The sequence below is a fragment of the Cavia porcellus genome, unplaced genomic scaffold, assembly GCF_034190915.1.
Source record: "Cavia porcellus strain 051 isolate PalLab524CR breed Dunkin Hartley unplaced genomic scaffold, mCavPor4.1 scaffold_25, whole genome shotgun sequence".
Classification (NCBI taxonomy): Eukaryota; Metazoa; Chordata; class Mammalia; order Rodentia; family Caviidae; genus Cavia; species Cavia porcellus.
Window position 1 is genome coordinate 33,020,119 of NW_026947508.1, and position 15,527 is coordinate 33,035,645.

General features: G+C 42.1%; 1 long non-coding RNA gene and 1 gene segment (V, D, J or C); one reads left to right on the forward strand and one right to left on the reverse strand.

Annotated features, from left to right (window-relative positions):
- Positions 1-1,481: 1,481 nt before the first annotated feature.
- The window catches only part of LOC134472815 (uncharacterized), a 38,597-nt gene continuing 24,551 nt past the window's right edge, over positions 1,482-15,527 (reverse strand). The window contains exon 2 of the long non-coding RNA XR_010042792.1: positions 1,482-3,209. This is a non-coding gene — a long non-coding RNA (uncharacterized LOC134472815). The remainder of the gene's footprint in view (positions 3,210-15,527) is intronic.
- Positions 11,232-12,974, forward strand: LOC134472812 (immunoglobulin kappa variable 2-29-like). The segment is given in 2 exon segments: positions 11,232-11,415; positions 11,806-12,974. Coding segments are annotated over 2 exon segments (465 nt in total).

The window sequence follows — 15,527 nt, forward strand, 5'->3', positions numbered from 1 at the left end:
ACCTATTTGTATTGGCTTGTGCACAAGCCAGGTCAGGTTCCACAGGAAATGATTTATCAGGTTTCCAATCAAGACTCTTGAGTCTCTGACAGGTTCAGTGGCAGTTTGTCAGAGACAGATTTCACTCTCAAAATCAGCAGGGTGGAGGCTGAGGATGCTGGAGTTTATTATTGTTGGCAAGGTATGTATACTCCTCCCACAATGCTACAGCCCCAAACACAAACCTCCCTGCCTGGGGAGGCCCAGCTGCCCCCCTGTCCTGCTGTCTGGTGAGCAGCACAGCACAGACTTCTCTATGTGAGAGGAAGGGGCTGAAGAATCAGAACAACAAGTTGCAACTGAGGCCTCTGCCCTGGAGGAAGATTGAGGAAGACAACAGTGTAACAAGAATATGTTCTTTGCTGAGGGATCTGACACAGAGGGAGAAGGATGCAACTGAGCACTACAGTTTCTTTAGGCCTTTAAAATTCTGTTCCTTTGTGAAAATTAATAAAACCAAAAGAAACACATAAACATGAATTTAGCCAAAAATTATTAATAAAATGGAAATGGCTTAAAAGGTTAGTACTTTATCTTTCACTGCCCTTTCTCTCTCTCTCTCTCTCTCTCTCTCTCTCTCTCTCTTTTGGTCTTTTTTGTTTTTATTGGTACCAGGGATCGAACTCATGACTGACTGCTTGCAAGCAGGCACTTATGCCACTGAGCTAAATCCCCAGTCCCCTTTCACTGCCCTCTTATCATGTTACCCAGGAGGGAATTAACAGCCATACATTGTCTTCTCAGGATGCCCGTCACTCCTGGAGATCTGCTCCCAGCTCACAAGGCCAGAGGGGACAGATCACATCTGGGCTACCAAGTGTGGTTCCATTGGCCCTACATGGATCCTGATGCCGGGCTCTCAGTTGTTACAGACTCCAAGATTAATAAAGTTTTCAGCTCAAAAATAAAATTTGGGTGACGCCACATCTTTCTGATCAATGCAGCAAGGGAAAGGTGGACATCCAAAGTGGGGCTCTGCATCATTGTGCACTGGATCTAACCAGAGAAGTTGGAGGGTGTTCATTTGGTGATATGCAGGCATATAGCAACCATGGGATAGGAGCAAATGAGTCCTGTGAGAAAATTTCTCACAGCATTTCATAACAATGGGAAATGGAATTTATAAATGTTTGTTCCTTTGTTGTGCATTATTACTCACTAAGACACAGAAGAGTTTAGTCACTACAAGATTCTTTCTAAGATTTTTACAAGCTAACAGGAAGTTGCATCCTACTACTTCTAGGATTAAACAGCCATCAATACAACCTATCCTTGTGACACTTGATAAATCTCTAGGCCCCAGTATCTTCCTTATTGTTAAAATCCCTCAAGATATCTGCTTCCCCAAAATTAAAAGTAGACTGAGAGAAAGCGACAAGTTTGTTTTTAAATTATTTTTAAAGAGAATAAAACAGAACAAAACCAATGAAAATAAACCAGTGTAAGTGATACAACATTTTAATACATTACAAAATCAGCAATAATTAACAGAATGCCTTTTGTTGTCTTCAAAATAGCTGAAGAGATCTTTGGACATAGTAAAAATCAAACAGAACAGAGTAAAATACAAACAATAAAAACAATAAATGCAATAAAGAAATTCAAAACAAGCCAATAGTAAATCCAAAATTGCTACCATAATACATACTGCTGTCTTTGAAACAGCTGCTCTTGCCATCCGACTTAACATAATCAAAAAAAAAAAGAGAGAGAGAATAAAACCTAACCCAACAAAAGAATGGAAATAATATATGACTTTCAAAACTAGACCATAGAGAATCAACAATGGATGGAACCCTCAGAAGGAGATCCTCTCTAGCTGTCACCTTGTGTACAGCTATCCCCTGAACCTACGATCAGACCACTGGCCCTATATCTGCAATATCAGTGAAACATCAAAGCACCACAGGCAGCCAATTGCATTTCACATTGATAGCTATCATGACAGCCTGTGTTTCTGGGTTGGGGAAATTGTGGGGGGTGCACTGATACTTCTTGTTTGTCATCCTGCAAGCTGGAAGGGGCTGAGGACTGACTGTCCACAGACCAGTGGCAGCCTGCAAGGCACTGGTTCTCAGATGGTGCTTGTTTCCTGGTGTGGCCTTTCAAAAATGAAGAGTTTGATAATGGGACAATAATATCTGTTCTAAAAGTTGGCCTTTGGGCCCTACTTTCAAAGTAATATTAAAAAGTCCCATTCACCTCCTCTGATACTTTTATCCATGTCTGAATGTGCTCACATGTCAGAGCTTTGACCCATCAGTAGATGTATTGAAAGGCGGACAGATTCTGGTCATATTTTAAAATTAGAGCAAATAAGCTTTACAGACATATTGAATGTGAGATGAGAGAGAAAAGTAAAAGGAGGATAAGTGTCATGTACTTGAATGAGTCACAAGAGAGTTTGTGTTGATGTCTATGGGAGACTGCCAAGCTGTGCTCTCCAGAGAAACAAGCCCCTTTGCCTGTCCTTCAACTCTATTCATTGAGATATGCTGAGCTGGTTATATGGAGCTGGTGGTTTCCTTATCCAGCTAGAAGAATGAGATCAAGCCCAGGTAATCATTATCCACAGTGTTGACACCTGGAATGGGGGCTCCAGGAGTGGCCTCTGCAATTCCAGGGCTAACACATAAGACAGTATCTCAGCAGAAGCATTGGGACTAAGGAAGAATTACACCATCCAAGAAGGAAAGGTTCCAGATTTGCAAGCATCAAATATCCTGTCTAATTGGAGAGCCTCTGTGGCTGGTACAGCCAATGCCTGCAAAGTGTCTCTTTCTAAACGCTCAGCCATGACCCCGACCCACATCTCTGATTGATACTGATAAAAGCCATGAACTTTTGGAATTCATGGCCTCTAGTTCCATGAATAACATTGGTTCCCAGAGCTCCTGAACTGTAGGATTTTCTCTCTTTGTCATTATCTTGCACCAGTGTGCTGTATTGCCAGGTGGAACTGCCTGATAAACTCCACAGGAGATTAATAAATGTACATGGAGTGGCAATAGGCATGAGGAGTGGAACTTCAGAATTTCAAGATGCCATCAGTCTTCCAATCTTCAGTGTTCTAGGGACAGATGAATTGTGAGATTCTGGAGGTCAGGGATTCAGTCTTAGCTGCAGTCTCATCAGGCAATGAATATTCACAGAAGAAGGCAGCCTGGGTCCTGCAATGTAACCCAAAATGCAGAAGTCAAAACAGGAGTTAAAACCTGAACTGGAAACTATAGATGAGGGCTAATGATGTAAGTATTAAAGGAAAGCAGGGAAGATTCCTTTTCAGCTCCCAAAGAGTGATATAAGCCTTAAATGTAAAGGAAAACTGCATTTCTTTGAGTTTTCTCTTTCTACCTAGTTCACTAAGAGGATGTCAGTTATGCTTATATCTTTTCTCTAAATTAAGGAGAACTTAAATAAATGTCTGAATTATGATATTAGTTATTGAGATCTTTCTATTTGAAGGCTCCTGTAACATGCTCACTTATAAATACGTTTGCTGGACACATACTTTCTGGTGGGTTCTGCTTCCATTTTCACTATTCAGTTGGTATGTTTTCTATTTTTTGTTTTTTTTGTTTGTTTTTCTTGCCTTCCCTTGATGTTTTTTCAATGATCAACTACTTCTTTCTTTAAAAGTGATCATTGAGGTGTATTCTAGCTGCAGTCCTGAGGCGTCAGGGAAGGGGAATTGCCCAACAACTAGAAAGGCGGCTTTTGGGCTGGGTTCCCCATCCAAGTTCAAGAACAGGAGCGGGACTCTGGAGTTCTGGGCCTGCCAGCCCCAACAATTCCAGAGGCTGGGCAGCCTGGGGTGAGTGTGCCCACACCATCCCCTGAGCCCAGCTAGTTTGGGATCCTAGCTTGGCTCCGGACAGGGAACTTTACTGCTTCCTGTTGCACTGGACCAGCTCAGTGCATCTTGAGCTGACCTGCCCCGCCCCCAGTGACCCTCTCTCAATCTGGGGACCTGGGTGGCCAAAGGCCCAGGAGCTGAGGGAATAGAAGAGGATTTCCTACAGGCCCGGGGGAAGCCTTGCAATAACACTTGAAACACAGAAATATAGGAAAATGACAAAACAAAAGACCAAAATACAATCCGAAAAATCCAGCCCATCCCAAGAAACCCTAGGAGCAATGTACACAGAAGAAAATATATGCCATACACCTGAAATAGCTGAAATAATAGCAACTTAAGTAAAGAAGCAACTCCGGGAAGCTTTAAAGGAATTTAAAGTAGAAATAATCTCCTGAGTAAAAGAAAAAATGACCAGATGCAGATGTCTTTGTAAAACCTCAGAGTCAAAACTGTGAAGAACCTGATGCCTCCCATGTACTATTATTTCCTCATAATAAATTATGCAAGGTCACTTGCTCAGTTCATAGAGCTTGATTTCCAGTGCTCTTCCCCTCATTGAACCCATCATCTCACCTACAGACCAGTGACAGCGTGGCTTTACTCTCTCACAGCTTTGATGGGACTCTCAAACTGACCCCTTTCCACAGTGACCACCTCAGATACCCTCCAGGGCCATGTCAGTCACTGGCTCAAATTACTCTGAGATGGTAAAAACCTTGATTCAATGGTGACATTCTGACGTTTAGAATATTGCTTTAAACTATGGGCTATAGCTGTGTAATATCTATTAAAAGGAACAGTAGATATGAGAAGGATATTTTATGATCATTCTAAACAGTAGTACAATTTTTCATTGTATGTTAAAATCAAGAGAAATCTTTCTTCAAGAAAGGTTTTGATAAATCCAGAATGTGTGTGTTTGTGGGCAACTGTGTGTATACATTTCTACAAGGAAACAGGCATCCTTAGAAATTTACAAATTTCAAAACCTATTCACAAGCAAATTCACATCCACTATGTAGGGCATATATTTTTTTCCTTTTCCCTTTTGCGTTCCATGGAGAAGCAAATTTACAACTTGAAGATAAATATTTTACTCTGTATCATACTTCTTTTAACTTTGGTGCTTTTATATCATTTAATTTCTAGATCATATAAAATATTTTTCTAATACTTATAAATATAAGATGATGAGAGTTTACCTGCTCCTATCAGATCTTACATTTAAAAAAATATTAAGATGAGTTCTCATGAAGTGAGAATTTCTTTGTTCCCAAGGCTAAGAAGCACGAGCCTTCCCCTCCCAGAAACTGATCTGCACACGCCCCCATATCCTGGGGACTTCAGTCCTGTCTGGGATGGGCACAGCCCTGAATATTCTGTACCTGATGGAGACTCGGACACAGCATGGACTGTAGCTCTATTGTTTTCCTCCCAATGCAGAGATATTTTATACCACTGGGCTCACATGAGAAGCCTCCCACCATGCTGTTCACTCTTTCTGCACCACTGCACCCACCATGGAATTGGCATTTTGTCCCCAGGAAGGACCTTCCCAAGAAAGTTTCAGATATAAGCTGGCTCTAGCTTTCCCTTAACTGATCAGGACTCTTCAGTTCAGTTTCATGAAATGAGGCTTGCTTTTCAGCTCCTGGGGCTGCTACTGTTCTGGATCACTGGTAAGGACACAGGGATATCAGGAGGGGCATGAGGTAAGAGGGAGAGCCTCGGGGTCCCACTGCCACTCAAATGATTTCTGTCCACACCTGAGATGTGCAGCCCTCACTTGAACCATGGGTGTGTGAGGTTAGATCAGAGTGAAGAAAATTCTTAAAGGACTCAGGACCTGACCTATCAGGAAGACTTCCAAAAAAGAAAGAGAGGGTTGCTCATACCAATTCTAGAGGGATTCTTGTGATTAGAAAAAAAAAAAAAAAAAAAAATATATATATATATATATATATATATATATATATATATATATATAAAGTATATGACAATACTTTAGCTTGATAATGGCAGGAAAGAGAAAACCATGATAGTTGATTCATGATTTTGCATTTCTCTTTCACCATTTTAGGATCCACAGGAGATGTGATGACACAGACCCCACAATCTCTCTCCATCTCTCCGGGAGAGCAGCCTCCATCTCCTGCAGATCCAGTGAGAGCCTCTTGCATAGTGATGGGAACACCTATTTGAGCTAGATGTTGCACAAGCCAGGCCAGGCTCCTCAGGGCATGATTTATAAAGTTTCCAGCTGGTTTCCTGGCATCTCAGACAGGTTCAGTGGCAGTGCCTCAGGGACAGATTTCACATTAAAAATCAGCAAGGTGGAGGCTGAGGACACTGGAGTTTATTATTGTTTACAAGATACAAAACATCCTACCACAGTGACACAGCCCTAAACAAAAACCTCCCAGCCAAGAGATGCCCAGCTGCCCTCCTGCACTGCTCTCTGGGGAGCAGCACAGCACAGACTGCACTGTGTGAGAGAGAGAGGTTGAAGAACAAGTTGCAGCTGAGGCCTCTGTCCAGTAGTAAGAGTGAAGGAAACAACAGAGCAGCTGGGATGTGTGCTCTGCTGAGTGTCTGGCACAGAGGTAGAAGGATGGAGAAGACTCCCTTGGGGATATCATGAGTATGCATTGTCCCCTCAGCCTGTCTGTCACTCCTGCAGAGCCATCCCCCTGTCCTGAGACTCAGTGGATCATCTGGAAGTGATGCATCATGCAGATCTCTTGGTCTTACTGCCTCCATGAAGATTAAAGCTCCTGGACAAAACAAACTTCAGTCCTGTCACATCTCTCATCAATGTAGCACAGCATATGTGAGCAGCCAAATTGTGATTCTGCCTCATTATATACTGCGGATGACCTGAGAGAAGCTGAAGGATCTTCATTTGGTGATACCCAGAAATAAAGCTATCATGCGATGATGGCAAATAACTTGTCAGAAAATGCTTCATAACACTTAGCAGCAAGTACACAAGGGTTTTTTTGGGCCATTTTTGCTTCCATTCTTCAGTACCACTCACAAAGACATATGCAGCTTTATTCTCCACAAAGATCTTTCTTTCCATACGTTTTACAAGCAAACAAGACATGCAGACTAATTTCTGTCAAAATTAAGGCATTCATCTCACAACACCACCCATCTTCCTAAGTATCATTAGCCTCCATTTCTTTCTTTTCGAGAAAATTCTACAGGGCCACTTCTTTTCAGAGAGAAAGAGGGAGAGGGAGGAAGGGGGAAAGAGAAACAGAGACAGAGACACACAGAGAGACGCACCAAGAAAAGGGGAAAAAAAGGAGATCCTATAGAGCCAAGACAAAGTTTTAAAAATGATTCTCTTTCTCAAATGTAAAATTAAACTGCTGAATGAACATCAAAATAACTTCTAGGACAAGATATTATAAATGGCCAAAACATTGTGTCTTTTAGGCGGTCACAGCTCTTTTGGGGAAGGGGCCAGATTTCAAACATTACTTTTATAAGAGTTGACCCCACCCTGCCATGTGTTTGTCAGTCCTATGAAGGGCAAGGAAAGTTGCTAACATTCCCCTTTCAATTACCTTGAAACGTTTTCTTCTACCATGCTGTTGCTATAGCAAACTCAAACACGGCAGCAACACAAGATCCAGAGATAGATTTGTTTGTGTTTTGGGGCAGCGACAAGAAATCAGTTCTTATAAAAATGTGAGATCCAAAGGCTCGGGGAGAGAGGCTTTTGTGAGGTTACAAAGGGGAAGTACAGAGGTAGGGCACTTGGCTGTCTTTGATTGGTCCCTCAATATGTGTCATACTGACCACCTGGGCATCACAGTGACCTGCCTATTCTGAGAAACAAAAGTAGCAGGAACTGTAGCAGGCACTGCTATCTGGGCAACAAACAGAAACTCAAGCTGTGGGAGTGTGGGCTTTTTCTGCTACACTGTGATCTGCTTTAAAAAGTGCAGATCTCTTTGCAGTATCTCACAGCACTGAAGCAGTGAAGAATCACATACCACGGGTGTACCATTATTTCCGCAGAATAAGTTTTGCAAGATCACTTGCTTAGTTCATCGAACTTCATTCCCAGTGTTCTTCCCCTGATTTGAATCCATCCTCTTTCCTACCCCCATCATCAGGCATCTATAGCACACAAGCCATTCTGTACACTGCAACAACTCTCTTCTCATACCTGATATCACAAGCTTATTATTCTCCTCTCATCAGCCCACTGGCCACACCCCATTAAAAAATCAATACCAGAACATGCATGAAATCAAAATAGATATACTGTCAGACAGTAGAAAGCAGGCAGGGAAGAACACACTGGATCTACTTGCAGCTCAGGAAAATCCCAATTTCAGGCTGTAGGTGTAATTCACAGCAGTGATTAACTAGCAATGCAGTGCAGAGGTCCTGAGGTCTGTCTCAAACACACCACAATAAAACAAAAGAAGCTAGGTAAGAAAAAAGAACAAAAGAAAAGGAGAGAGAGAGAGAGAGAGAGAGAGAGAGAGAGAGAGAGAGAGAGAGAGAGAGAGTCTAATGTAGATCCATAGCCAGACCAGTGTTCCCTGAATCTGTGTGCATGGATCATCGCAACATGAGGAGTTTTCAGAGTCCTGCCCCAGAATCCAAGAATGGCAGCCAAGCATGGGGATAGGGACCGTGACAGTAAATCAGGGCTAAGAGATCGCTGCATACTTTAGGCAGAGAGTTAGTTTGATATGAGATTTTTTTCTTTTGTTTTGGGGAGAAAAGAGTTTTTATCATTATTATTCTGTGTTTTACATGAGAGTTGGATCATATCTAACTTCAAATAAAAAATCACGTCATTGGGGAAAATCAGTGACTTACACAGGATGGCTAAGATGATGAGCTGAGGATCTCACTGTGGGTCTGAAGTGATCACCGTACCTCCTCCACAGGGGAAAAAAAAAAAAAACAGTGGGCCTGAGAATGACTCCATCATTCTGGTACCACTCAAATTCAAAGCTCGAACTTGTTTGCACATAGCCTTGGGGCAAAGGTGCCCAAATGACAACCTGTCTGGAGGGGGACATAGCCAGGAAATTACACAGAAATGCTCACGAATCCTATTTAAGGACCACAAAGTCAGACCCTTTGGGAATTAAAAATAGAATAGATAAACTAAGTACCAATGAAAGTATCAGACAGCAAAAGGCTCTTGCCGTACTTCTGATTTGGGACTTCTGAGAGGATAGCAAGGAAATAAATTATAAACCTGATATTACATAAAAAGAGAAGGAAACTACAGGAAAAAATTAATCAGCTCAATACATTTTATACACATTGTAAATCATTCAAATCATCCTTATAATCCAGCCACACGTATTATTCACAATCAATTGGTGTTTTACTTTTATTTAATCAATGTAATATTATCTGTTATTTTGCTGTCAACAGACTATTGCTTGTTATTTTCTTAGGTATGAAATATTAAAATAAAATCTTATACTCTTTTGTAGTTTCATCTGAGGCATTGGAACACTTCCATAGAACACAGCCAAACTTCATGTGCTGTGTAATTTTTAAAACTTTCCTATTTCCAGGGAAAAAAATGTGAAAGCTGACTTAGTGTGTCCAAGTCTGAACTTAACCACTTGTGGTCTCCTCCGCATATGCATTAAGCTTTAGAACTTGGTATTGTGACTGCTCCAATGAGATGAAATTTATTTTCTTTAATTTCATTTACTAATGATTCTTGTGATACAAATGGGGAATGGGGGTTTAAGATACCAGATCAGTCCAACAAGTGAACTTTCCAACTTCTCAGAATGTTTCGAAAAAGCCCACACATTCACAAGACAAAGTCACCCAAGACAGATAGTGAATGACTGTCAGCCCAGCACACTGAGGCCGAGGCCCAGGATGGACAGGGCAGAAACTGGGCAGTTGAACAACACAATGAGACCCAGTCTCAGAGTCAGAGAAATACAAAGGACTGGTGACGTAGCTCAGTGTGAGCTTCCTCGATTTAAGCCCCAACACACACACACACACACACACGCACACGCACACGCACACGCACACGCACACACACACACACACACACACACACACACACATAGTGATAAGAACATCCAGAGTCCTTATTTACAATAAAATTGCACACTACAGAATCCTTATTTACTTCTTTTACCACAAACACACTTTCCCAAATGTGTGAGAGGCACACTGCAGCTCTTGGGCTGCCATACACAAAAACGAACTTACAGATTAATGACAGCATGGCTTTACTCTCTCACAGCTTTGGAAGAAGTCTCAAACTCACCCCCTTTCCACAGTGACCAACTCAGAAAACATCCAGGACCATGTCAGCTTTTGGTTCAAATTGCCCTGAGACATTAAAACACTGCATTCAATCGTGACATTGTTATTGAGAATGGCTCTTTAAACCATAGACCATGGCTACCCAATATCTATTTAAAAAATGTAGATATGAGAAGGATGCTTTAGGAATATTTAACAAGAGAGTAGCATAAATTATTCCTCATTCATTTTGGATAAAAGCAAGAGAAACAGTACCCTAACAAAGATTTTGATAAATCTGGTGTGTGTGTGTGTGTGTGTGTGTGTGTGTGTGTGTGTGTATACATATCTACAAGAGAGCAGTCTTGACCAGATATTTACTGATTTCAAAATCTATTCACAGGAATTTTACATCCACTATGTAAGTTCTATTTTTTTGTCCTTTCCTCTTGCCTTCAAAAGAGTTACTGATTTCCAAGTTGAAGACAGCTACATGTATGTGTATCATAGCTTTTGATTTTGCTGCTCTGGTGTCATCTAATTGTTAGGTAAGCTTCAAGACTATTTCTAATACTTGTTTGTAAGATTATGAAAGTTAACTGGTTACAGCAAAATGGCTCCTCATCTCTGCTACCTGCTGCTCAGGTAGAAAATGCTAAAGACGAGTTCTCATGAAGAGAGAATTGCATCTTTCTCCTCCAGGAGGCTAAGAGCCATGACACTTCCCATCCCAGAGACTGATTTGCACATCCCCTGTATCCTGGGACTGCAGTCCTGTCTGGATGGGCAGAGCCCTGAGCAGTGTGTCTGTGTTGCAGACACACGTTTTCCAAGGGATCCTTGCACTCACTGCTGCATACAGCATAAATTGTAGCTCTATTGTTTTCTTCCCCATTCAGAGGACATTTTAGAACAGATTTTGGATTGTTTATTTTTGTTTGGGACCTGGAATGGAACTCACATCTGCATGCTCACAAGGCAGACACTTACGACACTGTGCAAAACACCCAACAAAGAGGATATTTTATACCACTAGGCACACAAGGGAAACCTCCCATCATGCACTTCACTCCTTCTGCACCACTGCACCCACCAGGGAATTTGCATTTTGTCTCCAGGGTGGACCTTCCCAAGCAAGTCTCAGATAAAATCTGACACTAACTTGGCCTTGCCTGATCAGGACTCTTCAGTTCAGTTTCTCAAAATGAGGCTCCCTCTTCAGCCCCTGGGGCTGCTACTCTTCTGTATCACTGGTAAGGACACAGGGGGATAAGGAGGAACATGAAGTGAGGGAGAGTTTCAGGGATGCTCTGCTGCCTGGCTGAATTCTGTACATAACTGAGATGTGCATCCATGACTTGAAGCATGGATGTGTGAGTTTAGATCAGCAAGTGAAGAAAATCCCCAAAGGACTCAGGAGGTGTCCTCTCATGAAGACTGCCATAAAGAAAGATAGGGCTGCTCAGATGAGTTCTAGAGGGAATCATGTGACTAGATATCCTGTCAATTATCTCAAAATTTAAAAATTTTCTTTTTAAATGAATTACAAATATAATGTAGCTCAATACTTACAAGAAAACAAAAGCTAGGTAAATGACTCATGGTGTTTGTATGTGATTTGCCCTTTTTCTTCATCATTTTAGGATCCACTGGAGATGTTGTGATGACCCAGACCCCACTCTCTCTGTCCATCACCCCTGGAGAGCCGGCCTCTATCTCCTGCAGGTCCAGCCAGAGCCTCCTCTCTAGTAATGGAAATACCTATTTGCATTGGGTTGTGCACAAGCCAGGCCAGGCTCCACATGGTGTGATTTACCTGGTTTCATACCGGTATTCTGGTATCTCAGACAGATTCAGTGGCAGTGGGTCAGGGACAGATTTTGTCCTCAAAATTAGCAAGGTGGAGGCTGAGAACGCTGGAGTTTATTACTGTGTGCAAAGTACACATGAACCTCGCACAGTGCTACAGCCCCGAACACAAACCTCCCTGCCTGGGGAGCCCAGATGCCCTCCTGCACTACTGTCTGGGGAGCAGCAGAGCGCAGCCTGCTCTCTGTGAGAGGAAGAGGCTGAAGAATCAGAACAACAAGTTGTAACTGAGGTCTCTGCCCTGCCCAGAGAATGAGGAAGACAACACAACAGCCAGGATCTGTGTTCTGGTGAGGAAGCTGACTCAGAGAGAGAAGAATGGAGCTGAACTCCAGAGCTTCTTTAGTGCCTTAAAACTTCTGTTGTTTTATGAAACTGAAAAAAAAATGCAAACCAAATGAACCATGAATTTAGCTAAAATGACCAACAAGCTAGAAATAGCCTCCACAGTTGGAAATTTCTCTTGCAATTTCTCACATCATGCTAATCCAGTGGAAAACGGTCACCATGGACCATCCTTTCAGCCAAGCTGGTACTCCTATGATGCTGCGCCCATTTCCAGAGGGCAGCATTAAAGGGATCACTTCTGGTATTGCAATGTTGGGCTTTGTGTGACTCCATAGATCATCGGAAGTGGTGCCTCATGCAGGGCTCTTGGTCTTACTGACTCCATGGTGAGTAAAAGTCCTGGCCTAAAGAAACCTCAGTCATGTCATGTCTGTCTAGTCAATGTAGCACAGCAAAGGTGAGCGTTCAAATTGTGATTCTGCCTCGAGGTACCTGAGGATGACCTCAGAGAAGTTGGGTCTATCCTTATTTGGTGATATCCAGGATTACAGCTACCTATCAAGGAGACAAACAAATGCTCAGAAAATTTCTCACAGCAATTAGTAGCAATTTTCCTTGCTTTTTATGGGCAATCTTTGGCTCTGTTCTCCATCACAAGCACATATGCAGCTTTAGTTTCCACAAGGATCATTTGTAAAAAGATTTTTATTGGAAAAAAAGACATGCAGACCTGACATTTTCAGAATTAAGGCAGGTGCCTCTCACCTCCCCTCATCCTCATGAGACATGCTTGATAAATTTCAATAGGCTCCATTTCTTCCATTTGTGATAATCCTCCAGGACCACTACTATCCTCAAAGTTAAATGTTTTTTTTTTTTTTGTGGTGTTCTTGTTTGTGGTTTTTTGTTGTTGTTTTGTTTTGTTTTGGTACTGGGAATTGAACTCATGACCTCGTGTTTGCCAGGCACACATTTGTGCCTCTGCACTAAAACCCCAGGTCAAAGTTAAATGTAAGATAATAGAAATGAAGAGTCTGATAATAGGAACAATTGATATCTCTTTGCTATTTTTGGCCTTTCAGACATCATTGAAAGTGAACATTAAAAAGTTCTCTAATCCCATTATCTAAGGCAGCATGTGCTTACTTTTCCAGACCTTGCACCAGCTGTTTCAAAAGGTGGGAAGGCTCTGGTCATGGTTTAAAGGCAGAACAAGTAAGTTTTCTGACATCCTGGACATGAACTGAGGCAGAACAAGCAAATCATAGACTGCCTTATATTTGGAAAGGATCCATCACAGAATTTACAAGAAGCCTCCTTCAATGGGAAGGCAGAAAAAGCAACACTGGGTAACAAGGGGAACTAAGGACTTGCAGGGGAGCATATTTCCAGTGGTGAGATGGCCCCAGGCCTCCACTCAACCCTTGTATATGTGAGATGCTAGATCTCTGGGAAGTGATCTGAACTAGAAGATGCAAATATAGGGATAGAGGTGAGGTCACCAGGAAATGATGGTAAGTAGATGAGGACAGACTGGGACCTAAAAGGCAGCCCAATTCTCAGAAGTCAGGACACAAGGAGAAACCTACAATGGAGGCTGTGGAGTAGGAGTAACCTGTAGGAAGGAGAGAGAGAGAGGAGAAAACAGACAGAGACAAAGACAGAAGCAGAGAGACAGAGTGAGACTGAGAGAGGGGGACACATAGGAAGGGTGAGAAATTGAGATCCTAGAGCCAAGACAATGCTTTAAGAATCTCTTTTCCTTTCACAAATGTAAAATTAAAGTGTTGAATGAGCATCAAAATGACCGTTAGGGCGGGTTGTTAAAAACCTTCTAACCACTGTGTTTCTTAGAAGAGCACACCTCTTTCCAGGCAGGGCAAGATTTCAAACATTACTTTTAAAACAGACAGCCCCTTGCTGACACCTGTTGGTCAGTCCTGTGAAGCACAAGTTCCAAGTAAAAAACATTCCCCTTCCAAGTTGCTTCCAATTGTTTTTCTCCCATACTGTTGCTCTGGTAAGTAGAAAAGCCAAAAGGACACACAAGATACAGAGGCAGATTTACTAACACTTACAGGCAAAAACAAGAAACCAATACTTCTATCAAGTCAGCCACGAAGCCGCAGGGAAAGAGGTCTTTATCGGGTTACCCTGAGGAAGTACAGAGATAGAGCACTTTGCTGTCTGTGATTGGTTCTTACAATATGCATCACAGTGACCTGCCCTTTTTAAGAAACAGAAGTAGCAGGAACTGTAGCAGGATCAGGGCAAGGGACAGAAACTCAAGGTAAAGAGCTTGCGTGGGGGCTGTTTCTGCTCCTCTGCAATCTGCTTTAACAAGTGCAGATCTCTTGGCAGTATCTCAGAGCACTGAAGCTATGAAGCATCGGATGCTTCGCCTATGCTGGTATTTCCATAGAATATGATGTGCAGGGTCACATTGTAGTTGTACAAATATTAATGAGAGCCAGTATAAATACAATAGATCCCCCATTAACACTTTTTCTCGCCCATAATCTGAGTTTTTCCCCAGGCAATTGGAAGACTTTTAAGATAACTTTTATAGCGCAATGGCTACGTGTTATGCAAGGTTAAAAAAAAATCTACGCAGGAAAATGCACAAGGGCCGGGGACACCACTCAATGCACCTCTTGTATGAGGCAGGTCCAAGGTCGTGAATTTAATGCAGGTACCCCCCCCCAAATAAACAAAACAAACACTTGTTCAAATACTATAGGGTACCAATATAAACATCCACAGATCTTTCCCAGGAAAGTGGAAGCTTTTTACTTTACAAAGAAATGGGCACATGCTGCCCTTTACTCCTCATTCTCATGCACAGAAAATTCTTAGGGAGATATTTTCTCAGATTTCATCTTGCAAACATACTGAAATATTTTATTCACTATCCTGTTATCCAGTTTAATGACCACAGAAGAGACTGAATGTCTCACAGCACTGAACCTCTGGACTATTTGATGAGTCGTGAGTACCATTATTCCTATTTAACCTGTTGGAAACAGCCTCTGAGGAACATGCCAAACCATTTGCTTTCTTCATCGAGCTCATTCCCAGTGCTTTCCCATTATCTTAATGGCACCTCTGACCTACTTCATCCTCAGAAAATTAGGGCAACCACACCAGATCTCTGCTGCCTGTGCTCTGACATTATAGGCCTGAAATTCTGCTGTCAGAATATTCTGAC